Consider the following 26,639-nt stretch of genomic DNA (forward strand, 5'->3'; position numbering starts at 1 on the left):
GGCACAATGTCGGTGATGGCACTCTTGTCTTTTTGCACTTGACTTTCTCAATCATCTTTTCTCCTGTGCATTCCTATCTTGGATCTGCCCATTATTTTGCCTCTGGTCTTTCAGTCTTGGTTTTGACCTACTCCTTTTGTGTCCAGTAATGTATGCCAGTGGCCAGTCTGCGTGCATGAGGCTACTTACTGTGGCGATAGACTGTTCACCCCGTGTAGGACGTCAGGGTGTAGGCCAGCCCGGCCCTGCTTCATTATCCAGTTTGGGGATCACGAGTGAGCAGGAGTGTCAGCCCTGGTGGCTTTCCCGACTGTGACTTCAACAGAGTGCTGCGAGTTAGGCGAGTCGGAGTTAGGTGAGGAGTGGAAGGAGGAGCTCCATTGCTTTTCCTTTGTTTTTCCTAACTTTTCACCCTGTAGGAAGAGGCCGGTGTCGGGAGCAGCAGGAGAGTACAGTGAGTATTTAAACTTACTTTCGCGGGCTTTTTTTCAAAGGCCGGTCAATCTCACAGACCGGCGGCGGCGTTCCAGAGCCACGCCACAATTCAAAAAGTGACGCAGGCAAGAGGAAGCAGCTGATTGGGTGAGTATGGCCAGGTGAGTATTTATACTACTCTAAAGTTTGACAGTTAAGGTTAATAGTTTATAAAGTTTAGAAGGTCTTAATTTTTGTGGTTATAGTTTCTAAGGTCTCTGTTGTGTAGCGGGGATTGCTAGTAAACAAGGGTCCTTGAGTATATCATTTAATTGTAGTGTAATTAGTGGCTTTGATTTAATTTAATTAAAGGGTAAGTCATGGCAGCACAGCTCAGCCCCATGGCATGCTCCTCCTGCACTATGTGGGAAATCTGGGACACCTCCTGTGTCCCTGACGACCGTGTGCGGGAAGTGTATCCAGCTGCAGCTACTGGCAGACCGCATTGTGGTGCTGGAGCTGCGAATGGATACATACTGGAGCATTCGCGATGCTGAGCACGTCGTGGATATCACGTTTAATCAGTTGGTCACACCGCAGGTAAAGGCTGCACAGGCAGGAAGGGAATGGGTGACCACCAGGCATAGTAGTAGGCGCAGGCAGGTAGTGGAGGGGTCCCCTGTGGCCATCCCCCTCTCAAAGAGATATACCGCTTTGGATATTGTTGAGGGCGATGGCTTATCGGGGGAAGGCAGCAGCAGCCAACTTCCTGGCACCATGGGTGGTTCTGATGCACAGAACGGGAGCAAAAAGAGCGGGAGAGCTATAGTGATAGGGAATTCTATTGTAAGGGGAATAGATAGGCGTTTCTGCGGCTGCAAATGAGACTCCAGGATGGTATGTTGCCTCTCTGGTGCAAGGGTCAAGGATGTCTCGGAGCGGCTGCAGGGCATTCTGGAGGGGGGAGGGTGAACAGCCAGTTGTCGTGGTGCATATAGGTAAAAACCGGGATGAGGTCCTAAAAGCTGAATATAGGGAGTTAGGAGGTAAATTTAAAAATAGGACCTCAAAGGTAGAAATCTCACGATTGCTACCAGTGCCACGTGCTAGTCAGAGTAGAAACAGAAGGATATTTCAGATGAATACATGGCTAGAGGAATGGTGCAAGGGGGAGGGATTCAAATTCCTGGGACATTGGAACCGGTTCTGGGGGAGATCGGACTAGTACAAACTGGACGGATTGCACCTGGGCAGGACCGGGACCGATGTCCTAGGGGGAGTGTTTGCTAGTGCTGTTGGGGAGGGTTTAAACTAAAATGGCAGGGGGTTGGGAACCTGTGCAGGGAGACAGAGGAAAGGGAAGCAAGGATAGAAGCAAAAGACAGGAAGGAGAAAAGCAAAAGTGGCAGTCAGAGAAATCAAGGGTGTAAATCAAACATGGCCACAGTATATAATAATTCTAAAAGGTCTAAGAGTGTTAAAAAAAAACAAGCCTGAAGGCTTTGTGTCTTAATGCGAGGAGGGTCCTGAATTTAAATAAAGGAAACTACGATGGTATGAGGCACGCGTTGGCTAGGATGGATTGGAGAACGTTACTTAAAGGGTTGACGGTGGATAGGCAATGGCAAACATTTAAAGATCGCATGGATGAACTACAGAATTTGTTCATCCCTGTTTGGCATAAAAATAAAACAAAAAAGATGACTGAACTGTGGCTAACAAGGGAAATTAGGGATAGCATAAGATCCAAGGAGAGGACATATAAATTGGACAGAAAAAGCAGCAAACCTGAGGATTGGGAGCAGTTTAGGATTCAGCAAAGGAGAACAAAGGGATTAATTAAGAGGGGGAAAATAGAGTATGAGAGTAAGCTTGTGAGGAACATAAAAACTGACTGTGAAAGCTTCTATAGATATGTGAAGAGAAAAAGATGGGTGATGTCAAGCGCAGGTCCTTTGCAGTCAGAATCGGGGGAATTTATAATGGGGAACAAAGAAATGGCTGACCAATTAAATACATACTTTGGTTCTGTCTTCACAAAGGAGGACACAAATAACCTCCCAGAGATGTTGGGGAACATAGGGTCTAATGAGAGGGAGGACTGAATGAAATCAATATTTGTAGGGAAATGGTGTTAGGGAAATTGACGGGATTGAAGGCCGATAAATCCCCAGGGCCTGATAAACTACATCCTAGGGTACTTAAGGAAGTGGCCCTAGAAATAGTAGATGCATTGCTGGTCATCTTCCAAAATTCTATAGACTCTGGAACAGTTCCCATGGATTGGAGGGTAGCTAATGTAACCCCACTATTCAAAAAGGGTGGGAGAGAGAAAACGGGGAAAATGCTAGAGTCCATTATAAAAGATGTAATAGCAGAGCACTTGGAAAACAGTGACAGGATCGGACAAAGTCAACATGGATTTACAAAAGGTAAATTGTGCTTGACTAATCTACTGAAATTTTTTGAGGATGTAACTGGTAGAATAGATAAGGGAGAACCATTGGATTTGGTGTATTTGGACTTTCAGAAGGCTTTCGATAAGGTCCCGCATAAGAGATTAGCGTGCAAAGTTAAAGCACATGGGATTGGGGGCAAGGTATTGACTTGGATAGAGAACTGGTTAGCAGAAAGGAAGCAAAGAGTTGGAATAAACGGGTCTTTTTCCGAGTGGCAGGCAGTGACTAGTGGGGTACCGCAGGGATCGGTCCTTGGACCCCAGTTATTCACAATATATATTAATGATCTAGACGAGGGAACTAGATGTAATATCTCCAAGTTTGCAGACGACACAAAGCTGGGTGGGCATGTGTGCTGTGAAGAGGATGCAGAGAAACTCCAGTATGATTTGGACAGGTTGGGTGATTGGGCAGATGCAGTATAATGTGGATAAATGCGAGGTTATCCATTTTGGTGGCAAAAACAGAAAGGCAAATTATCTGAATGACAATAGATTGGGAAAAGGGAAAGTGCAACGAGACCTGGGTGTCCTTGTGCACCAGTCGCTGAAGGTAAGCATGCAGGTGCAGCAGGCGGTTAAGAAGGCAAATATAGCGAGAGGATTAGAGTACAGGAGCAAGGATGTCTTGCTGCAGTTGTACTGGGCCTTGGTGAGACCACACCTTGAGTATTGTGTGCAGTTTTGGTCGCCTTATCTGAGGAAGGATGTTCTTGCCATGGAGGGAGTGCAGCGAAGATTCACCAGAATGATATCTGGGATGGCAGGAATGACGTATGAAGAGAGATTGGGTTGATTGGGCTTGTATTCGCTAGAGTTTAGAAGAATGAGAGGGGATCTCATTGAAACTTACAAAATTCTAACAGGACTAGACAGACTAGATGCAGGAAGGATGTTCCCGATGGCAAGGGAGTCCAGAACCAGGGGTCACAGTCTAAGAATAAGGGGTAAGCCATTTAGGACTGAGATGAGGAGGAATTTCTTCACCCAGATCAAATGGCTCGAGAGGCCGAATGGCCTACCCCTGCTCCTATCTTCTATGTTTCTATGTAGGGACACGGAGCTGCAGAACGCCAACTGGCCCTCCCACAGAGGTCAGTTAACACGGTACAGACTAGGGTTGGATCCTGGGAGCTCCCTGATCGCCACGGCTCAGTGTGTTTAGAGGATGAATTTTTAAAGCCTATAAACTGCTTTAAACAGGCTGCATGCTGGGATCCTTTCCACCAGTTAGAGTTAGTGTACCACACAGGCGGAAACCATCCCGCTATAAGTTACTGACACCAGTCCATTACTTTGCACCAGGACACTGCACACTAGCTTTGTTAAGTTGCTGGGTCTTACGTAGAAGATAGGAGCAGGAGTAGGCCATTCGGCCCCTCAAGCCTGCTCCGCCATTCAATGAGATCATGGCTGATCATCCAAATTCAGTACCCTGTTCCTGCCTTCTCTCCATATCCCTTGATCCCTTTAGCCTTAAGAAATATATCTAACTCCTTCTTGAATATATTTAATGAATTGGCCTCTACTGCCTTCTTTGGCAGAGAATTCCACAGGTTCACCACTCTCTGGGTGAAGAAATTCCTCCTCATCTCTGTCCTAAATGGCTTACCCCTTATCCTCAGACTGTGACCCCTGGTTCTGGACTCCCCCGCCATCGGGAACATCCTTCCAGCATCTAGTCTGTCTAGTGCTGTTAGAATTTTATAAGTTTCGATGAGATCCCCTCTCATTCTTCTAAACTCCAGTGAGTACAAGCCCAATCGACCCAATCTCTCCTCATACGTCATTCCTGCCATCCCAGGTATCAGCCTGGTGAATCTTTGCTGCACTCCTTCCATGGCAAGAACATCCTTCCTCAGATAAGGCACACAATACTCAAAATGTGGTCTCACCAAGTCCCTGTACAACTGCAGCAAGACATCCTTGTTCCTGTACTCAAACCCTCTCGCTATGAAGGCCAACATACCATTTGCCTTCTTAACCGCCTGCTGCACCTACATGCTTACTTTCAGTGGCTGGTGCACAAGGACGCCCAGGTCTCGTTGCACTTCCCCTTCTCCCAATCTATTGCCATTCAGATAATCATCTGCCTTCCTGTTTTTGACACCAAAGTGGATAACCTCGCATTTATCCACGTTATATTGCATCTGCCATGCTTCTGCCCAACCAACCTGTCCAAATCATACTGGAGTTTCTCGGCATCCTCCTCACAGCACACACGCCCACCCAGCTTTGTGTCGTCTGCAAACTTGGAGATATTACATCTAGTTCCCTCGTCCAGATCATTAATATATATTGTGAATAGCTGGGGTCCAAGGACTGATCCCTGCAGTACCCCACTAGTCACTGCCTGCCACTCGGAAAAAGACCCGTTTATTCCAACTCTTTGCTTTCTGTCTGCCAACCAGTTCTCTATCCAAGTCAATACCTTGCCCCCAATCCCATGGCCTAGAAATTCGGTGGCGCACCGTTTGGGGCGCAAGTCTCGCCAGGGCGCCGTAAATACCGCCCTGGAAGGAGTCGCGAGCGCCAGCCGGATATTCAGTTTGAGCGCCCCAAACGGAAGCGCGGCGCTACTCGAGACATCCCGCATCCGTCTTGGGGCGCTACAACTGAAGTTCACTGCGCAATGTGCCACGGCGCACTGCGGTACTGCAGGCCTTCCTCCCCTTCTTAAAGGGGAGGGGCCTGCTGCAGTGCGATCTAAGATCGCAAGTGCCGGCAAAAGAGCCCGGCACCGAGAAGTGGTGCCGGGCTCTTGGGAGACAGCCGGCACAATGCGGGGAGGGGGGCGGGGGGGGGGGGCTCAGGAGGCCAGGGACGGCTGCGCAAAGAGGTGCTGGCAGGCGGCCAGCAAAAAAAATGGCCGCCCCGCACCTCAACTGCCGCAGGTAGGCCCCCCTGAACCGGTCGCAAATTGCGACCGGCATTACAGCAGGGGGTGCTACCAAATTTCGTGATCGGGGCGGTAGCGGGGCGCTGCGCACACCGATGACGTCATCGGTGGCGGCGCAGCGCTAACGGCTAACGCCGCCATTAGCGCCCCGCTAAATTTCGCGGGAGGCGTGGCCAGTGGCGCTAAACCCACTAAGTGCCCTCTTTGGGCGCTAACTGGTGGCGCAGCCCACCGAATTTCTAGGCCCATGTGCCTTAATTTTACACGCTTATCTCTTATGCGGGACTTTATCGAAAGCCTTTTGAAAATCCAAATACACCACATCCACTGGTTCTCCCTTATCTATTTTACCAGTTACATCCTCATAAAATTCCAGTAGATTAGTCAAGCATGATTTACCTTTTGTAAATCCATGTTGACTTTGTCCTATCCGGTCACTTTTTTCCAAGTGCTCTGCTATTACATCCTTTATAATGGACTCTAGCATTTTCCCCACTACCGATGTCAGGCTTACTGGTCTGTAATTCCCCGTTTTCTCTCTACCACCCTTTTTGAACAGTGGGCTAACATTAGCTACCTGCCAATCCATGGGTACTGTTCCAGAGTCTATCGAATTTTGGAAGATGACCAGCAATGCATCTACTATTTCTAGGGCCACTTCCTTAAGTACCCCAGGATGTAGATTATCAGGCCCTGGGGATTTATCGGCCCTCAATCCCATCAATTTCCCTAACACCATTTCCCTACACATACTGATTTCTTTCAGTTCCTCCCTTTCATTAGACCCTATGTTCCCCGACATCTTTGGGAGGTTGTGTGTGTCCTCCTTTGTGAAGACAGAATCAAAGTATGTATTTAATTGGTCAGCCATTTCTTTGTTCCCCATTATAAATTCCCCTGATTCTGACTGCAAGGGACCTACGCTTAACTTCACCAATCTTTTTCTCTTCACATATCTATAATAGCTTTTACAGTCAGTTTTTATGTTCCCTGCAAGCTTACTCTCAGACTCTATTATCCCCCTCTTAATTAATCCCTTTGTCCTCCTTTGTTGAATCCTAAACTGCTCCCAATCCTCAGGTTTACTTTGGGCCCACTCAGCGTGGGTTTCGTGCTACAATAGGCTGCATTGGGCTTGGGGTTGGGGGGGCGGGGACGGTGCAGGAAGGGACTGGGCTCGAGCTCCCACTGCTGACCGCCGCTGGGAAGAGCACGGGCGGATGTTGGGGTCAGGATCTCTCGGCTGTGGTCCTCTTCATTGCGATCAACCCCCCACCCCCAAAACCCCCTGCACTGAAGCTCACACTTGAGGAAGGGACACCTGGGTGAGGCGCTGGAGGGCTGCCCATTGGAGCCGAGCTCCAGCAACAAATCTCCATCAGGACACACGGTGGAAGGGAGGGTGGTCTGGTGCAGCAGACTCACGTGGCATATCCAACCTCGATTTCATCAACCAACCAAGGGCTATCGGTTTGTACTCCCTGACTTTAGAAGGTTGAGAGATGATCGAATTGATGTGTGCAAAATGATAAAGGGATTCAATATACAGAGGTCTCCTCTACATTGGGGAGACCAAACGCAGATTGGGTGACTGCTTTGCGGAACACCTCCATTCAGTCCGTAAGGGTGACCCCGAGCTTCCGGTCGCCTGTCATTTTAATTCACCACTCCATTCCCACTCGGACCTCACTGTCCTTGACCTCTTGCATTGTTCCACGGAAGCTCAACGTAAACTCGAGGAACAGCACCTCATCTTCCGATTAGGCACTTTACAGCCTTCCGGACTCAATATCGAGTTCAACAATTTCAGATCATAACCTCGGCCCCTATTACATTTTTACTTATATTTTTTATCCACACCTTTGTTTTGGTTTCCCCCCCCCACTTCCTTTCCTTTTTTTCCCCTCTCTCCCACATGGCAGCTGTCTCCCATTCTGCCAGCGCATTTCACACCTAATCGGAGCCGTCTTTTGTTTCCATTAGTCCGATCACCATCTCGTCTGGTTTTAATACCTCTTAATGTCTCTTCTCTTTTGTTCTCTCCCAGCCTGGCCTCTTAATCTATTTCATTCCCTGTGCCTCTTTAGTCTTGACAAAGGGTTTTGACCCGAAACATTGACTCTAATTTCTCTCCACGGATGTTGCCTGGCCTGCTGAGTTTTTCCAGCATTTTCTGTCGTTATTACAGAGGAACTCTGGTGGGGAAATCTAGAAAAAAGGGGGCACGGTCTCAAAATTAGAGCTAGGACATTCAGGAGTGAAATCAGGAAGCACTTATTCCACGCAAAGGGTAGGTGTCAGCCGTAGCTCAGTGAGCAGCACTCTCACCCAAGTTCGAAGGTCGTGGGTTCAAGTCCCACTCCAGAGACTTGAGCACAAAGTCATAACTGGCACTCCAGTGCAGTGCTGAGGGAGTGCCGCACTGTCGGAGGTGCCGTCTTTCAGATGTGGCGTTAAACCGAGGCCCCCTCAGGTGAACGCAAAAGATCCCATGGCATCATTCAAACATGTGCAGGCCAACATTTAACCCTCAACAGATTACCTGGTTATTGTCACGCTGCTGTTTGTGGGACCTTGCTGTGCGCAAAATGGCTGCCACATTTTCCTACGTGGCGAGTACACTTCAAAAAGTACTTCACTGGCTGTAAAGCGCTTTGGGTGTTCGGAGGTTGTGAAAGGTGCTGTAGAAATGCGAAATCTTTCTTTTCTTCTTTCTTTAGTGGAAATCTGGAACTCTCTGCCACAAAATGCTGAGTCAATTGAAATTTTCAAGACTGAGATCGATTGATTTTTGCTGGGTAAGGGTATCACGGGATAAGGATCTAAGGCGGGTAAATGGAGTTGAGGTGCAGATCAGCCAGAGTTTAATTGAATGGCGAAACAGGCTCGAGGGGCTGTATGGCCTCCTCCCGTTCGTAACGTCTCAATCCTTCACTGGATGCTTAAAGTTGTAGGAGCTTGTCCGATTGTGAAGGGTATTCAATCCACAATGAACATGCAGCATCTGCGGATGAAAAATTCTGCAAAAGTAACAATTCTGTTCTTCACTTACCGTTTGAAAAGCAGATTGCGGACTCCATTCTGTAGCTGGGGGGTCCTGCTCTGAATGCTCCTGGTCTTCCAGCTCCTCCATCTCATCATGTTCCTCGTCCTCCTCCCTCATTGCATCCACCACATCATCCTCATATTCAGTCAGATAATCCGATTCTTCTGCAGATAAAGAAAACACAGAGCGCTTCAGTGACAAGTTCCCTGGACACCTCTCACTACCATCAACAGGACAGTACCTCTCTCATGGGGTCTCAGACACAGGTGGAAACGGAGCGAGAGTCTGGATACAAACCTTGCTCTCAGGTTAGGAAAGGCAAGTTACATAGAATTTATAGCATAGAAACAGGCCATTTGCCTGATGCTCCACACGAGCCTCCTCCTACTCTATTTACTTCATCTCACCCCATCATCTCATCCTTCTGTTCCTTCCTCCCTCGTGTTTATCCAGCTTCCCCAATGCATCTGCGCTGTTTGCCTCACCCACTCCCTGTGGTAGTGAGTTCCACATTCGCACCACTCTCTGGGTAACGAAGTCTCTCTGGAATTCCCTATTGGATTTATTAGTGACTATCTTATATTTATGGCCACAAGTGGAAACATCTTCTTTACGTCTACCCTATCGAGCCCTCTCATCATAATTATATAAGGACCAGCTCACCCCGCAGCCTCGTCTTTTCTGTTTGGTCTTCTGTGCTAGGAATAACCGCTCAGTTCTGGTATCAACCCTGGAAATCTTTTTTGCACTTCTGTATCTTTTTTGAAATCGTTTGCACCAAGTCTGCACCCAGATGATGCAGAGTGCCTTTTATTTGCACTAGATCTGCGCTCAGTAAGGTTTGGATGTGGTTGTTCTTTACGTGAATTTAAACTGAGATTGTCTCTGCAAAACAGGCGACTGACTAGCAGATATCACAATTAGATCACGCAAGCACCAAGTGTCACTAAAGGGTAAATGAACTAGCACTGGGCACCACTCACAAATTAAGTGTGGAGGAGTTACAGGATCTAATACTCACTCCGTACACTCACAACCAGTTCTTTAATGACAGTACAACAGAAATGGCTCCATCGACAGCACAATGAGACTCGGCCAACACGGTTACAGTGACGAGATTCTAAACCAGTCCAACGTCAGACACGCACTCTGTACGTAGACCGCAGCTCGTTTCTAAACCGGTGCTGCCGCAGGGTCAGGCTTGCCAACCCTCCAGGATTGGCCGGGAGTCTCCAGCTGTAAAGACCAATCTCCAGGACACTGCCGTGAGCAACCCGGGATAAAAATCGTTGGGGAATTGAAAGAAAACGGAGATTTTTTTCATTTTGTTTGTATGCATCTGTTTAAGAGTTCTAAAAATATTGGCGGAAGGGGGGGGGGGGGGGTGGAGAGAAGCTGTTTGCCTGACAGTCCAGAATCAACCAATGAAGAGACGGCTCGCTTTACAATTCAGGTGGGCTTGTTGGGGGACCAGCGGTGGGGGCGGGAGGTCATGTGATAAACCCCCAGGAATATGTCCACAGAGTTGGCAACTCTGCTGCAGGGACTAGGGCATGGATTCATTCAAGAGCCATCCAGGACTACAAAAGTGACCAGCTTACAAACATTTCTGGTTCGCAAACCAGAAATCTCCCACTAAAAGTGATTTCCACCCTAATGTACAGTGGTGTATGACACACTCAGCTCGCTGCACTGATAGGCAGATTGAAACTGCACGCATGGGCAGCACAGAGCACCGAAACTGCACCGAGTCAGCACTGAAACTGCACCCACAGTCAGCACTGAAACTGCACCCACAGTCAGCACTGAAACTGCACCCACAGTCAGCACTGAAACTGCACCCACAGTCAGCACTGAAACTGCACCCACAGTCAGCACTGAAACTGCACCCACAGTCAGCACTGAAACTGCACCCACAGTCAGCACTGAAACTGCACCCACAGTCAGCACTGAAACTGCATCCAGTCAGCACTGAAACTGCACCCAGTCAGCACTGAAACTGCACCCACAGTCAGCACTGAAACTGCACCCACAGTCAGCACTGAAACTGCACCCAGTCAGCACTGAAACTGCACCGAGTCAGCACTGAAACTGCACCCAGTCAGCACTGAAACTGCACCCAGAGCTCAGATCATGCACCACCCAGAGCTCAGATCGTGCACTACACCCAGAGCACAGATCGTGCACTACACCCAGAGCACAGACCGTGCACTACACCCAGAGCACAGATCGTGCACTACACCCAGAGCACAGACCGTGCACTACACCCAGAGCTCAGATCGTGCACTACACCCAGAGCTCAGATCGTGCACTACACCCAGAGCTCAGACCCTGCACTACACCCAGAGCTCAGACCCTGCACTACACCCAGAGCTCAGACCCTGCACTACACCCAGAGCTCAGATCGTGCACTACACCCAGAGCACAGATCGTGCACTACACCCAGAGCAGACCGTGCACTACACCCAGAGCTCAGATCGTGCACTACACCCAGAGCACAGACCGTGCACTACACCCAGAGCACAGATCGTGCACTACACCCAGAGCACAGATCGTGCACTACACCCAGAGCTCAGATCGTGCACTACACCCAGAGCACAGATCGTGCACTACACCCAGAGCACAGACCGTGCACTACACCCAGAGCACAGATCGTGCACTACACCCAGAGCACAGACCGTGCACTACACCCAGAGCTCAGATCGTGCACTACACCCAGAGCTCAGATCGTGCACTACACCCAGAGCTCAGATCGTGCACTACACCCAGAGCTCAGACCCTGCACTACACCCAGAGCTCAGACCCTGCACTACACCCAGAGCTCAGATCGTGCACTACACCCAGAGCACAGATCGTGCACTACACCCAGAGCAGACCGTGCACTACACCCAGAGCTCAGATCGTGCACTACACCCAGAGCACAGACCGTGCACTACACCCAGAGCTCAGATCGTGCACTACACCCAGAGCACAGGTCGTGCACTACACCCAGAGCACAGATCGTGCACTACACCCAGAGCACAGACCGTGCACCACACCCAGAGCACAGACCGTGCACCACACCCAGAGCACAGACCGTGCACCACACCCAGAGCACAGACCGTGCACTACACCCAGAGCACAGACCGTGCACTACACCCAGAGCACAGATCGTGCACTACACCCAGAGCACAGACCGTGCACTACACCCAGAGCACAGACCGTGCACTACACCCAGAGCACAGACCGTGCACTACACCCAGAGCACAGATCGTGCACTACACCCAGAGCACAGACCGTGCACTACACCCAGAGCACAGACCGTGCACTACACCCAGAGCACAGATCGTGCACTACACCCAGAGCACAGATCGTGCACTACACCCAGAGCACAGACCGTGCACCACACCCAGAGCACAGATCGTGCACTACACCCAGAGCACAGACCGTGCACCACACCCAGAGCACAGATCGTGCACTACACCCAGAGCACAGATCGTGCACTACACCCAGAGCACAGACCGTGCACTACACCCAGAGCACAGATCGTGCACTACACCCAGAGCACAGACCGTGCACTACACCCAGAGCACAGACCGTGCACTACACCCAGAGCTCAGATCGTGCACTACACCCAGAGCACAGACCCTGCACTACACCCAGAGCTCAGATCGTGCACTACACCCAGAGCACAGACCCTGCACTACACCCAGAGCACAGATCGTGCACTACACCCAGAGCACAGACCGTGCACTACACCCAGAGCACAGATCGTGCACTACACCCAGAGCACAGATCGTGCACTACACCCAGAGCACAGATCGTGCACTACACCCAGAGCACAGATCGTGCACTACACCCAGAGCACAGATCGTGCACTACACCCAGAGCACAGATCGTGCACTACACCCAGAGCACAGACCGTGCACTACACCCAGAGCACAGACCGTGCACTACACCCAGAGCACAGACCGTGCACTACACCCAGAGCACAGACCGTGCACTACACCCAGAGCACAGATCGTGCACTACACCCAGAGCACAGACCGTGCACTACACCCAGAGCACAGACCGTGCACTACACCCAGAGCACAGATCGTGCACTACACCCAGAGCACAGATCGTGCACTACACCCAGAGCACAGACCGTGCACCACACCCAGAGCACAGATCGTGCACTACACCCAGAGCACAGACCGTGCACCACACCCAGAGCACAGATCGTGCACTACACCCAGAGCACAGACCGTGCACTACACCCAGAGCACAGACCGTGCACTACACCCAGAGCACAGATCGTGCACTACACCCAGAGCACAGACCGTGCACTACACCCAGAGCACAGACCGTGCACTACACCCAGAGCACAGATCGTGCACAACACCCAGAGCACAGACCGTGCACTACACCCAGAGCACAGATCGTGCACTACACCCAGAGCACAGACCCTGCACTACACCCAGAGCTCAGATCGTGCACTACACCCAGAGCGCAGATCGTGCACTACACCCAGAGCGCAGACCGTGCACTACACCCAGAGCGCAGACCGTGCACTACACCCAGAGCACAGACCGTGCACTACACCCAGAGCTCAGACCGTGCACTACACCCAGAGCTCAGACCGTGCACTACACCCAGAGCACAGACCGTGCACTACACCCAGAGCTCAGATCGTGCACTACACCCAGAGCACAGACCCTGCACTACACCCAGAGCTCAGATCGTGCACTACACCCAGAGCACAGACCCTGCACTACACCCAGAGCACAGATCGTGCACTACACCCAGAGCACAGACCGTGCACTACACCCAGAGCACAGACCGTGCACTACACCCAGAGCACAGATCGTGCACTACACCCAGAGCACAGATCGTGCACTACACCCAGAGCACAGATCGTGCACTACACCCAGAGCACAGATCGTGCACTACACCCAGAGCACAGACCGTGCACTACACCCAGAGCACAGACCGTGCACTACACCCAGAGCTCAGACCGTGCACTACACCCAGAGCTCAGACCGTGCACTACACCCAGAGCACAGATCGTGCACTACACCCAGAGCTCAGACCGTGCACTACACCCAGAGCTCAGATCGTGCACTACACCCAGAGCACAGACCGTGCACTACACCCAGAGCACAGACCGTGCACTACACCCAGAGCTCAGACCGTGCACCACACCCAGAGCACAGATCGTGCACCGCACCCAGAGCACAGATCGTGCACTGCACCCAGAGCACAGATCGTGCACTGCACCCAGAGCACAGATCGTGCACTGCACCCAGAGCACAGACCCTGCACTACACCCAGAGCACAGACCGTGCACTACACCCAGAGCACAGACCGTGCACTACACCCAGAGCACAGATCGTGCACTACACCCAGAGCACAGATCGTCAACAAGATGTCCCAGTCTCGCCAGCCAGCTGCTCATGAGAGTATGTAGCAGTTCAGCTAGCGACCATGGGTTAAAGCTCCATTACTGCACATAGGGCCCATGAACTGCAGGAAACAGACTGATAATTTACAGAGCCTCCAGTTGTTTGTGCCTGCTGTCAGGCCAGGGTGAAAGAGGGATTACCTCGAAATGGACCTGAACTTTCCATTTGAATGACAAGCTGTTGAAGTATTGCTCCTCGCTCGACAATCCCATTGCGTGTGTTGTGTGCTCGCCTTTCTGGGTCAGCTCATGTTGAATATTGAGATGGTGAAAAAACATACTCTCTCAGAGAGAAACTTCCCGAGGGCGGCCAGCTTACCGTCTGCTACATTGTAGCTCTTGGGAGGCTCGATCCGCGAGACAATCTCGGCGAGGTCAGTGAACGCAGCGTTCGATGACATAAAGGCCTGTAAGGGAAAGCATATCGCAGTAAAGCAGCCTCAGCACAGCGTCAGAATCAGTCATGTCAACACTCGTGAATTAATTGCGGTCTTTAATAAAAAATTGCCCCGACCCGCGATCTCGCGAGTCAGCTGTAAAAAGTCACAATTTTCCTTTAGAATTTCTCGCGCCTGCGCAGTTTCAGTTTAATGACGTGACGTCATCTTCAGCGACTTCAGCCTTTTCCAAGCCGCGCATACAACCTGTGATTTTAAAAGTCGTGGGTGGGGGAAGCCTTGAAACTGCCGCTGGGGGAGCGGGCCTAGATTTTATACCAGCGGATTTTTATTCACTTTATAAAACCCTATAAAGGGGTGAGGCGCGCGCTCGGAGCCCCCCGCCCCCCCTCCTCCTGAAAGGCTCCGGATCACATCTCCGCCGGCCGAGCCCGCTGGAGGTGCCGCTGGCTTCGCGGCCAGGACCGGGAGCCGGGCTTCTGTCCCTTTACACGGCGGCAGCGGTGACGAAAGGCGCTGGCAGACGGGCCTCAGGTTCGACTTCCAGCTGCGAGTCGCCGCCTGGCTCTGCCAGCCCGCTCGCTGTTGGCCGGCACTGGGCCCGGAGCCGGGGACCTGACGGGCATCTTCGCCCCGGAGCTGGACGGGGAGCTCGGTGAGAACGTGAACGGCAAGCTAGAGCCCGACCTGGCATGGACGGTAAATGGATGGTTGGGGATTGACTGAGGGGAGGGAAACTGGGCCCTGGGGCTGAAAGGTGATGGGAGTAACCAGGGCCAATGATCTGTTTTGGGGTGTGGGGTGGGTTTGGTCAAAGAGGAAGGTTTTAAGGAGCATTCTAAAGGAGGGGAGAGAAGTAGAGAGGCACGGAGGTTCAGGTAGGGAATTCCAGAGCATAGGGCCTTGGCAGCTGAAGGCACGGCCGCCAATGGTTGAGCGATTAAAATCAAGGATGTTCAAGAGGCCAGAATTGACAGAGAGCAGGCTGGTTCAGGCATTAAGTTACTGTAGTGAGAGGGCCACAGGGATAATTCTTACAGGATGCAACCCACTTTTACTTAAAAAGAGGAAAACACACAGACTAGACACACAGAGGCGGAGGCGCACACACACTCAGACCCCCGCGCGCGCCCACGCACAGACGCAGAGGGCAGGATTTTCATTGGGCCGTGGAGGCGGGATTGAAGGCATGTGGGGGGTTAAAATCGCAAAATCGGGGGGCACGAACCCATCCTGCCCCAACCTGCCTCCATGCCAGTTTCAAAGGAGGCGGATACCCGACCTGTGCTGGGAGCCGCCTCCCCGAGGCGGGTAGGGGATTAGTGCCAATTAACTGCCTGTTAACGGGTAGTTAACAGGCAGTTTTTAGCCTAACCCCTATTTTTATTCCTGAAGTGTGGGATTCCCGACGGCTCCAAACCACGCCAAGTTAGCGAGGCGGACCGTCGGGCTGAAGGACTTGGAGGGGTCGAGATGTCCGGTGTTCAGGTGAGTGATGGGTACATGAGTGCAGAGGTAAGTGTGTTTGGTGTGTGTAAAGTGTTTAAAGAAGTTTTACTTACCTTTTACAGCCTTCCTTCCTTCAGGTCTCGGGAGTCCCTCATCTCACCGGCACAGAAAGCAGAATGGCCGCGAGCTGTCAAAAGTTGCAGCATTCAGCTTTCTGTTCTGGAGAGATCTCTAAATCAGCCTGAGAGGAAGGAATTAACTTCGGTGTACAGATTGTCAGTGTTTGATAGCTTCAAAGAGCTGTCAAATGATGATATTTCATCCTTCAAAAGGTCTTGACAGATGAAATGTCAATCTGTGATGTCACCTGTTGCCAGGTGGCCCTTAATTGCCTGCTGAGCCTGCTGGGCGGGCTCAACAAGGTCAATCAAGTGAAAATCGCACGGGTTGGCCACAACTCGATGGAGGCGGGACTACAACCCTGAAAGTTGTAGTCCCACCTCCTACACACCTCCAGAATCAAAATCCAGCCCAGAGACTCAGACACGCGGAGGCGCGCACACACTCAGACAGAGACTCAGACACAGAAGCGGAGGCGTGCACACATTCAGACCCGCGCATGCTCTCACACACACTCAGACACAGAGACTCAGGCACACAGGCAAAGAGTCAGACACACACAGACTCAGGCACACAGGCAGAGAGTCAGACACACAGAGACTCAGGCACACAGGCAGAGAGTCAGAGACACACAGACTCAGACACACCAGGAGTATTGCTAGGACAAGGAAAGAGTTAGGCAGGCTCCTGCCTCTATACAGGCTTGGATTCTGGGGCAGGTCGCTCCAAGTGGCTAACCCCTGGAGTTCTGCTCAAGCAGTAGGGACAGGACAGGCCGGTGCTTCACGGGCCTGCCCCAAACACTAGCCTACGGTTTGTCTCCACAGATGCTTGTTGAGCTGCTCGGTGTCTCCAGCATTTCCAGCTTGTGTGCCTGACGTTTGACTCAGCCGGTCTCCTGTGGCAATCACCTTGGCTGTACCGGGGGCCTCCTGCCCGTACGGAGGGATTCGGGAATGTGTTTGCTCAGAGTTCTGAATCTGGTACAGGCTGCACTCAGCGCTGTCTGTCCCTGTCCCACAGCACCGCCATTTACTGGGGGGGGGGGGTGGTCAAGTGAGTGGCATCAGGTTACAGACCAGGTGAAGGGACAGACAAGTGCCCTACGATATCTGATTATTCGGATGTTACCCTTTCTAAATTGTGATTCCAAGAGATGGAGAGAGAGAGAGAGAGAGAGAGAGAGATACGATGGCAGGAATAAAACACAAACAGTCCGGAGGCGCTGTGGTCAGACTTGGGTCCCCCACCTCACCCCTCCTGGCTGCAGTGAACACACAAACACGGGACACTCAGTGCAATTTACAGCGGGGGCGATCGTGCGAGCGAGATTTGCCCACTTTATGTGATGGCCGGTATAGCGGGGCAGTGCTTCGCCAGCACCCTACTAGTGCTCTACTGCAGCTTATGGTGCAAAAGAGGCACTTTTAAAGAGGTGCTATTTACAGGTACACACGAGTGCAGCTTTTACTGCAGTAAACAAGCTGCGATCTGCTGAGTGAACACAGCTGTTTATGGACGGAATAAACAGCGGATTTAAGACGCATAGGCGGAAACTTTGAAATGTTAATGGTGATGGCGTTCCGCCCGTTGGAAGGGGCTGTCCATTTTAATTGGGGCGAGTTAAGTGCTGGGAACTGTACTCACATTCTTCTTCTTGATTTCGTAATAGTCGACTGACTTTCTGTCCTTCAACATCTTGTCGATAATATCTCCCCTGCTCCATCCGCCGAACACCACCTTCGCGTACTGATAGCCAACGTTCTGCGGGCAGCCAGGAAATGAGCCAAGATGAGGATAATACCATGCGGCAAAACAATACACAGTCACTGAGGAGCAGACATGGACTTTGGGGGCGGCAGTGGTGCTGCCCCAGAGGCCTGCAGCAAATGAGGGGCGGGGGGGGGGGGGAAAGGAGTGAGGGCACCGCTCCCAATTCATGGGTTACTTTCCCCTCCTCCTGTGACAGCTCTGACTCATGGGTTTTTATTAAGCTACAAAGCTGATGGCTTTTTTGAAACACTAACGACTCAAAGAACGAACGTGCCCTGGAAACGCATTCCGGCAAATGAATTTCAAATATCATTTCGATTCGCTGGTTGAAGCTGAGAGCCATCCCCAAATGGTGCATCACCCCAGGTAGCCGGGAGTAATCTGTGGAATTGGGTTTAATGTAGACTTGAAGGCAAAAATGGAGTCTTTCTGGCTTCCGTTAGTCTTTTTTATACCCTCAGATTCTCAGCTCCACAGGAAATTGAAAATCCAAGCAACACAAGGGAACCAAAGCAAATTATTGGCATGAAGCATTGTGCCCAATTTGGAGGGCGACCTTATCTTAGAATCATACAGCACAGGAGGAGGCCATTTGGCCCGTGGTCTCTGTGCCGGCTCTTTGTGAAAGAGCGCTCTCCAATTAGTCCCACTCCCCCCGGCTCGTTCACCATCGTCCTGCAAATTTGCTTCCATTCAAGTTGTTGCCCTTACAGAGAGCCTCTTTAAATCAGAACTCAGCAGACATTTTCTGTTCTCCTTTCAGCTATTCTACTTTCATTTCTCCCATTACCCTCCTCCCCCGCCCCCCCCAGCCTTTGTAAACCATTCGTCAGCTGAGAGGGGAGCTCTCGGGGCTGTAATCTTTCCTGAAAGCCGAGGTTTACATCGCCACTTCCCTGCATCTCAGCCAGGTCGGCAACACTCTGTCGCTGCTTGAAGTCAACAGTGGCCAATGCACATCTTTAGGGCTCAGGACTCACGACAATCTTCTCAAAATATATGCTCCATAGATCAGCACAACTATACCGCGAGTGTTAAGTTTGTGGACGGTACCAGTAAGAGTGTCACCAACTGAGCCGCACTGGTGCAATCGCCATTGACAGCGCACTATTCAATGACCTGGCCACCTCGTTGTCTAGCAATCAAATCCACAGGCTCCACGCTGAACCGCTGATTATAAAGGTTCACTGACACACACAACTTTATAATTTAAAATATGGGCCCTGGAGTTTGCTCGTTGGAATACTGCGCAGTTCCAGTGAACCCTGAACGCAGGTACCGTTCCCATCAACACCAGCACATTTGCACCATTTTCTGAAAAATGATTACCCAATGGGCCTGATGTGAGGCTGCAGTGTATCCTTCTAATGCATTAGGTGTGTGGTCACGCTGTAATAGGTCTGGGCTAGGCAGAAAACACTGCAACGGTCTTCAGATTTGCTCATCCTTACAGCAAGGTGGCGAGCAGGGATAACAACAACAACTTGCATTTATGTAGTGCCTTTAGCGTAGTAAAACATCCCAAGGCGGTACACAGGAGCGTGATCACACAAAATTTGACACCGAGCCACGTAAGATATTAGGGCAGATGGCCAAAAGCTTGGTCAAAGAGGCATGTTTTAAGGAGCGTCTTAGAGGAGGAAAGAGAGGCAGTGAGGTTGAGGGAGGGAATTCCAGAGCTTAGGACCTCAGCCGCTGAAGGCATGGCCACCAATGGCGAAGTGATTAAAATCGGGGATGCGCAGAGATCTCTGAAGATTGTAGGGCTGGAGGAGATTACAGAGATGGGGAGGGGCGAGGCCATGGAGGGATTTGGAAACAAGGGTGAGAATTTTAAAATCGAGGCGTTGCTTAACCGGGAGCCAATGTAGGTCAGCGAGCACAGGGGTGATGGGTGAACGGGGCTTGGTGTGAGTTAGGACACGGGCAGACGAGTTTTGGATCAGCTTAAGTTCATGGAGGGTAGAATGTGGGAGGCCGGCCAGGAGTGCGTTGGAATAGTCCAGTCTAGAGGTAACAAAGGCATGGATGAGGGTTTCAGCAGCAGATGGACTGAGGCAGGGGCGGAGTCGGCCAATGATACGGAGGTGGAAATAGACGGGCTTAGTGATGGCGCGGATATGTGGTCGGAAGCTCATCTCGGGGTCAAACACGACACCAAAGTTGTAAACAGTCTGGTTCAACCTCAGACAGTGGGATCTTTTGGTTTGGTGGGCTAGGAGAAGGGGGGGAAGCGGCAGAGGCAGTTGAACGAATGGTGTTGGGGGCAATATGTTAGCATGGATAGAGAATTGGCTAACTAACAGAGAGTCGGGATAAATGGGTCATTTTCCGGTTGGCACACGGTAACTAGTGGGGTGCCACAGGGATCAGTGCTGGGGCCTCAACTATTTACAATCTACATTAATGACTTAGATGAAGGGATCGAGTGTAATGTAGCCAAGTTTGCGGATGATAAAGATGGGTGGGAAAGCAAGTTGTGAAGAGGACACACAGAATCTGCAAAGGGATATAGACAGGCTAAGTGAGTGGGCAAACATTTGGCAGATGGAGTATAATGTGGGAAAGTGTGAGGTTATCCACTTTGGTAGGAAAAATAAAAAAGCAAATTATTATTTAAATGGAGAGAGATTACAAAATGCTACAGTTCAGAGGGACCTGGGGGTCCTTGTGCATGAAACACAAAAAGTTAGCATGCAGGTACAGCAAGTAATCAAAAAGGCAACTGGAATGTTGGCCTTTATTGCAAGGGGGATGGAGTATAAAAGCAGGGAAGCCCTGCTACAACTGTACAGGGTATTGGTGAGACCACACCTTGAGTACTGCGTACAGTTTTGGTCTCCTTATTTAAGGAAGGATATACTTGCATTGGAGGCAGTTCAGAGACGATTCACTCGGTTGATTCCTGAGATGAGGGGGTTTGACTTATGAAGAAAGGTTGAGCAGGCTGGGCCTATACTCATTGGAATTTAGAAGAATGAGAGGTGATCTTATTGAAACATAAGATACTGAGGGCGCTCGACAGGGTAGATGCAGAGAGGATGTTTCCCCTCGTGGGGAAATCTAGAACTCGGGGGCATAGTTTCAGAATAAAGGGTCGCCCTTTTAGAACTGAGATGAGGAGGAATTTCTTTTCTTAGAGGGTCGTAAATGTGTGGAATTCTCTGCCCCAGAGAGCCGTGGAGGCTGGGTCATTAAATACATTTAAGTTGGAGACAGACAGATTTTTGAAAGATAAGGGAGTGAAGGGTTATGGGGAGCGGGCAGGGAAGTGGCTTTGAGCCCAAGATCAGCCATGATCTTATTGAATGGTGGAGCAGGCTCGAGGGGCCAAGTGGCCTATTCCTGCTCCTATTTTTTGTTCTTATGTCTCAATATCAGGGACAAAAAAGTCCATGAGCTCCTTGCACTTATTGTTGGAGGTGAGGTAGAGGGGGGTTTAGAAAATGGTTGGTGCTGGAGAAAAAGTCGGGTGTTCTCTTTGGTCTCCAGGATAATCCTGGTTTTGGCAGATGAGAGCGAGGCCAGATGGTGCTTGATGTGGTCCAGCCAGATCTGGCGACAGATCAGTTGAACCAGTTGTGCGACAAATACACTAGTGATGGTGGGGGCCATACCAGCCAGAACCACCAAGGTGGGAAAGAGCAAGGGTTTTCTGGGGATCAAAGGTGAAGGTGCGATGTGGTTGAGCAAATCGACAGCCGCAAGTGTTGTGGCGAATGTTGCATATGAACACGTACTCCCACCCTGACTGTTGGAGCTTGTTGTGCAGTCCAGATATGCCAGAAGCTATACAGAAATGGAGATACTGGCGTTATTAGTTGGCCTGGTGAAGAGACACTCTCATTTACATTCCTAATTGCATAAGCTACATCAACGCTATAAAACGACGCCTCATTAGCAGCAAGGATCGTGCACATCCTTCAATACCAGCCACATTAAGGTAACAACTGCAGGCCTGCCAACCTCCATTTGCACAGTGTTTCTGGCTCTTGGCTGGACCAGCCAATAAAGCAGTCATTCACCTCTGTGCATCCGCAAAATGGGGTCAAAATAGTGAGCGGTCTACATTAGTAGACAAAAGTGAGCATTTCCTACATTTCAACAGTGACTAAACTTCAAAAGTACTCCATTGGCTGTAAAGTGCTTTGGGACATCTTGAGGTTGTGAAAGGTGCTATATAGATATAGTTTTCTGCCTGCTCTGAATGTGTACAGTTGAGGTGATGACTATGGGGTGGGAGACATTTTTATTCTGTTTCAGTGATTCTCAGTGACTGGGTACGTCACACCGGGTAGACAACACAAACCTCCTGGCAGTGACCGGTGGACTGGGCACACACTGCAGGATTAACAAGCTCAGTGTAACCATTGCAAAACTCAGGCGCGACAGTGAAAGTCGGTACACAGAGCATAAACACAGTCAGCTCATGTTGTAGAGGTGAAGTCCCTCGAGCTGGGCCTTGTGCTCAGCCACTCCACCTGTGATGTATCTGAACAAAAGGGAAAAAGGTTTTGGCGGAGGGAGAGGGAAGGCAGAGACAGGTAGCACTGGGAGGTAGCCCTGTAATGGCTGGACATCCTGAGAAGAGGAAACACAGGTCAGTTGGGTGTCTGAAACCGTGGATAACACACACTTCAAACCAAGCTACTGAGCGATTCAGACAGATAGAATTTCATGGCTATGGGGAAAGAGAAGTGGGACTAATTGGAGAGCTCTTTCAAAGAGCCGGCACAGGCACGATGGGCCGAATGGCCTCCTTCTGTGCTGTACGATTCTAGGTAGAGCTTCTGCCGGCCTGTTATGGACGGCACATATTCTCCCTGTAGGATCCCCTCCACTTACCCATGCCCAGATGTTGAAGAAACTAGGAGCCCTGACAATCCCAGAGAAAGAAAAGAAAGACTTGCATTTCTATAGCACCTTTCACGACCACCAGACGTCCCAAAGCACTTTACAGCCAATGAAGTACTTTTGAAGTGTGGTCACTGTTGTAATGTGGGAAACGCGGCAGCCAATTTGCGCACAGCAAGCTCCCACAACCAGCAATGTGATAATGACCAGATAATCTGGGTTTTTTTGTTTTGTTGATTGAGGGATCAATATTGGCCAGGACACCGGGGATAACTCCCCTGCTCTTCTTTGAAATAGTGCCGTGGGATCATTTATGTCCACTTGAGAGAGCAGACGGGGCCTCAGTTTAACGTCTCATCTGAAAGACAGCACCTCTGACAGCGCAGCACTCCCTCAGCTACTGCACTGGCAGTGTCAGCCTAGAGTTTCTGCGCTCAAGACCCTGGAGTGGGACTTTAACTCTCAACCTTCTGACTCGTGGGCAAGAGTACTGCCCACTGAGCCACAGCTGACCTGAATAACTCCCCCTCCCCACCCCAGGGCAGGGCACCCATGGAATGGGGTGAATAGAGGGAAAACAACTGTTTGTTCATTATACATTAAGTTAAATTCAAAGCTTCCTAAAGGGGGGGTGGAAGCAGATTCAACAGTAACTTTCAAAAGGGAATTGGATAAATACTTGAAAAGGAAAAATTTGCAGGGATATGGGGAAAGGGCAGGGGAGTAAGTGGATCGCTTTTTCAAAGAGCCGGTACAGGCACGATGGGCCGAATAGCCTCCTCCTTGCTGTATGATTCTCTGAAAGCATAACCCAGGAGTATGTGCACTTACATAAATTTCATCGAACTTGCCGAAGTCCATGGTTTTGAACCTGTCGATAGGCGGGCGGATGTATTCACAATACGTACTGTTCTTCACCAGCTCCAGCTGCCGGACGCAGGAGACATAGGCCAGTCGTGATTGGATTTCTGCCATGTCTGGCACCTAGAACGCATCAGATCAACGGTGCGTTAGACGGAACCCGCAAACGTCACCGGACAAGACATGCGCACCAGTCTAAAGGAGCCAGTTCCTCAACTGGAGGTGTACGGTCCCTCCGGCTTCCGCTAACAATCAAACGCATTCTCTTCAACAAGGCTACAGCAAATGAGATGACATATCAAGGTGGGAGAGAGACAGAGAGAAAACATGAGGGAGACAAAATAGAAAACTAATGAGAGTGCAAGAGAGGGCGTCGATCAGCACAGGGGGAGAGGGTTAATTAGACTCCGTTCTCCACATCTTCCTATTGGGATTGTAGTTCTAGTCATCAACATGAAAGTTACATTTTGTACATTTGCTGCAGCTCAAACATGAAATTCTTGGGTTCTCACCGTCTTTAATCAGCAACACTGAACAAGGTGGAAGTTCCAGCCTGGCAGCAATTCATTATTGCCAGCCCGGGATTGTCCACACCTCTCCCCGGCTCAGGCTGGGGGGGGCCCGGTCTCTCCCCGGCTCAGGCTGGGGGGGGGGCCCCCCGGTCTCTCCCCGGCTCAGGCTGGGGGGGCCCGGTCTCTCCCCGGCTCAGGCTGGGGGGGGGGGGGGGGGCCCCCCGGTCTCTCCCCGGCTCAGGCTGGGGGGGCCTCCCGGTCTCTCCCCAGCTCAGGCTGGGGGGGGCCTCCCGGTCTCTCCCCGGCTCAGGCTGGGGGGGGGGGGGGGGGCCCCCCAGTCTCTCTCCGGCTCAGGCTGGGGGGGCCCCCCGGTCTCGCCCCGGCTCAGGCTGGGGGGGGGGGGGGGCCCCCCGGTCTCTCCCCGGCTCAGGCTGGGGGGGGGCCCGGTCTCTCCCCGGCTCAGGCTGGGGGGTGCCCGGTCTCTCCCCGGCTCAGGCTGGGGGGGGGGGCCGGTCTCTCCCCGGCTCAGGCTGGGGGGGGTCCGGTCTCTCCCCGGCTCAGGCTGGGGGGGGGCCCGGTCTCTCCCCGGCTCAGGCTGGGGGGGGGGGCGGTCTCTCCCCGGCTCAGGCTGGGGGGGGGGGGGCGGTCTCTCCCCGGCTCAGGCTGGGGGGGGGGGGGGCGGTCTCTCCCCGGCTCAGGCTGGGGGGGGGCCCGGTCTCTCCCCGGCTCAGGCTGGGGGGTGCCCGGTCTCTCCCCGGCTCAGGCTGGGGGGGGGGGGGCCGGTCTCTCCCCGGCTCAGGCTGGGGGGGGTCCGGTCTCTCCCCGGCTCAGGCTGGGGGGGGGCCCGGTCTCTCCCCGGCTCAGGCTGGGGGGGGGGGGCGGTCTCTCCCCGGCTCAGGCTGGGGGGGGGGCCCGGTCTCTCCCCGGCTCAGGCTGGGGGGGGGCCCGGTCTCTCCCCGGCTCAGGCTGGGGCGGGGGCCCGGTCTCTTCCCCAGCTCAGGCTGGGGGGGGCCTCCCGGTCTCTCCCCGGCTCAGGCTGGGGGGGGGGGCCCCCCGGTCTCTCCCTGGCTCAGGCTGGGGGGGCCCGGTCTCTCCCCGGCTCAGGCTGGGGGGGGGGGGGCCCCCCGGTCTCTCCCCGGCTCAGGCTGGGGGGGCCTCCCGGTCTCTCCCCGGCTCAGGCTGGGGGGGCCTCCCGGTCTCTCCCCGGCTCAGGCTGGGGGGGGGGGGCCCCCCCGGTCTCTCTCCGGCTCAGGCTGGGGGGGCCCCCCGGTCTCGCCCCGGCTCAGGCCGGGGGGGGGGGGGGGGGGCCCCGGTCTCTCCCCGGCTCAGGCTGGGGGGGGGGGGGGGCCCCCGGTCTCTCCCCGGCTCAGGCTGGGGGGGGGGGGGGGCCCCGGTCTCTCCCCGGCTCAGGCTGGGGGGTCCGGTCTCTCCCCGGCTCAGGCTGGGGGGGGGGGGGGGCCCGGTCTCTCCCCGGCTCAGGCTGGGGGGGGCCCGGTCTCTCCCCGGCTCAGGCTGGGGGGGGGGCCGGTCTCTCCCCGTCTCAGGCTGGGGGGGGCCCCGGTCTCTCCCCGGCTCAGGCTGGGGGGGGGCCCGGTCTCTCCCCGGCTCAGGCTGGGGGGGCCCGGTCTCTCCCCGGCTCAGGCTGGGGGGGCCCGGTCTCTCCCCGGCTCAGGCTGGGGGTGGGGGGGGGTGGTGGTGGCGGGGGCAGTCTCTCCCCGGCTCACACAGGGAACTGATCTGATCTGATGAAAAGCATCCACAATATTTGCGTTTGATGAGGTTACGAGGTTATTCTCCCCTCTGCACCATCTTCGCCCTGGCAGTATAAACTAGTAATAAGCTTCACTTGGCTCAGGGGGATATTTTCCCAGCAATATGCAGCTGGGCGCCAGATCTGTCTGTAATAGACTTGGCAAAAATCAGTGAAAACCAGGAGCAGCTAATGAACTGGAGTGACTGCGATATATTTAAGTACTTGTCCCCAAGGTGCCCATTATCGTAAAGCTCAGTTCACAAATTCCTACTCACGAGTGATAATTAAAGTAACAATAAATCACACGAGTGTTGTTCAGTGCTCTGTGATCTAATGCATCGCCCTGTGACAGCACTCACATTTACTCCTGTTCCAATATAACTCAGTCCTGTACATCAGAGAGAGCAAGAGAAAGAGAGAGACACACACAGACTGAGGCCAGAGAGTGAGAGACACAGGTGTGTGTGTGCGCATGAGAGAGAGAGAGAGAGAGAGAGAGAGAGAGAGAGAGAGAGAGCGAGAGAGAGAGAGAGAGAGAGGAGGCAAGGGGAAAGAGAATGAGAGGTAATACAGGACAAATGGGGTGGCACCTAACGTAATCCAGTAAGTACGTGCAAACATATTGGGAGCCGTCATATCCCCACAGCAAGAGAACGGTACAGCAGTCTCGGATCTGAGCT

At 52.3% G+C, this 26,639-nt stretch overlaps 1 protein-coding gene across 21 annotated transcripts in view; it reads right to left on the reverse strand.

Moving 5' to 3' along the window:
* pnpla6 (patatin-like phospholipase domain containing 6) overlaps positions 1 to 26,639 on the reverse strand; it is a 194,259-nt gene that overhangs the window by 13,962 nt on the left and 153,658 nt on the right. For 20 of the 21 annotated variants that reach the window (XM_085971499.1, XM_085971497.1, XM_085971492.1 and 17 more), the window contains 4 exons: positions 23,665 to 23,817; positions 17,854 to 17,970; positions 14,559 to 14,646; positions 8,824 to 8,981 (listed from right to left, as the gene is read on the reverse strand). In XM_085971499.1, the coding sequence (XP_085827625.1) occupies positions 8,824 to 8,981; positions 14,559 to 14,646; positions 17,854 to 17,970; positions 23,665 to 23,817 (516 nt within the window). Of the gene's footprint in view, positions 1 to 189; positions 1,750 to 8,823; positions 8,982 to 14,558; positions 14,647 to 17,853; positions 17,971 to 23,664; positions 23,818 to 26,639 lie in introns of all 21 variants that reach the window. The other variant, XR_015074306.1, reaches the window with a different exon arrangement.

This window comes from Somniosus microcephalus, chromosome 31, assembly GCF_052327205.1.
Source record: "Somniosus microcephalus isolate GS21.2 chromosome 31, FLI_Smic_1.0, whole genome shotgun sequence".
Lineage (NCBI taxonomy): Eukaryota > Metazoa > Chordata > Chondrichthyes > Squaliformes > Somniosidae > Somniosus > Somniosus microcephalus.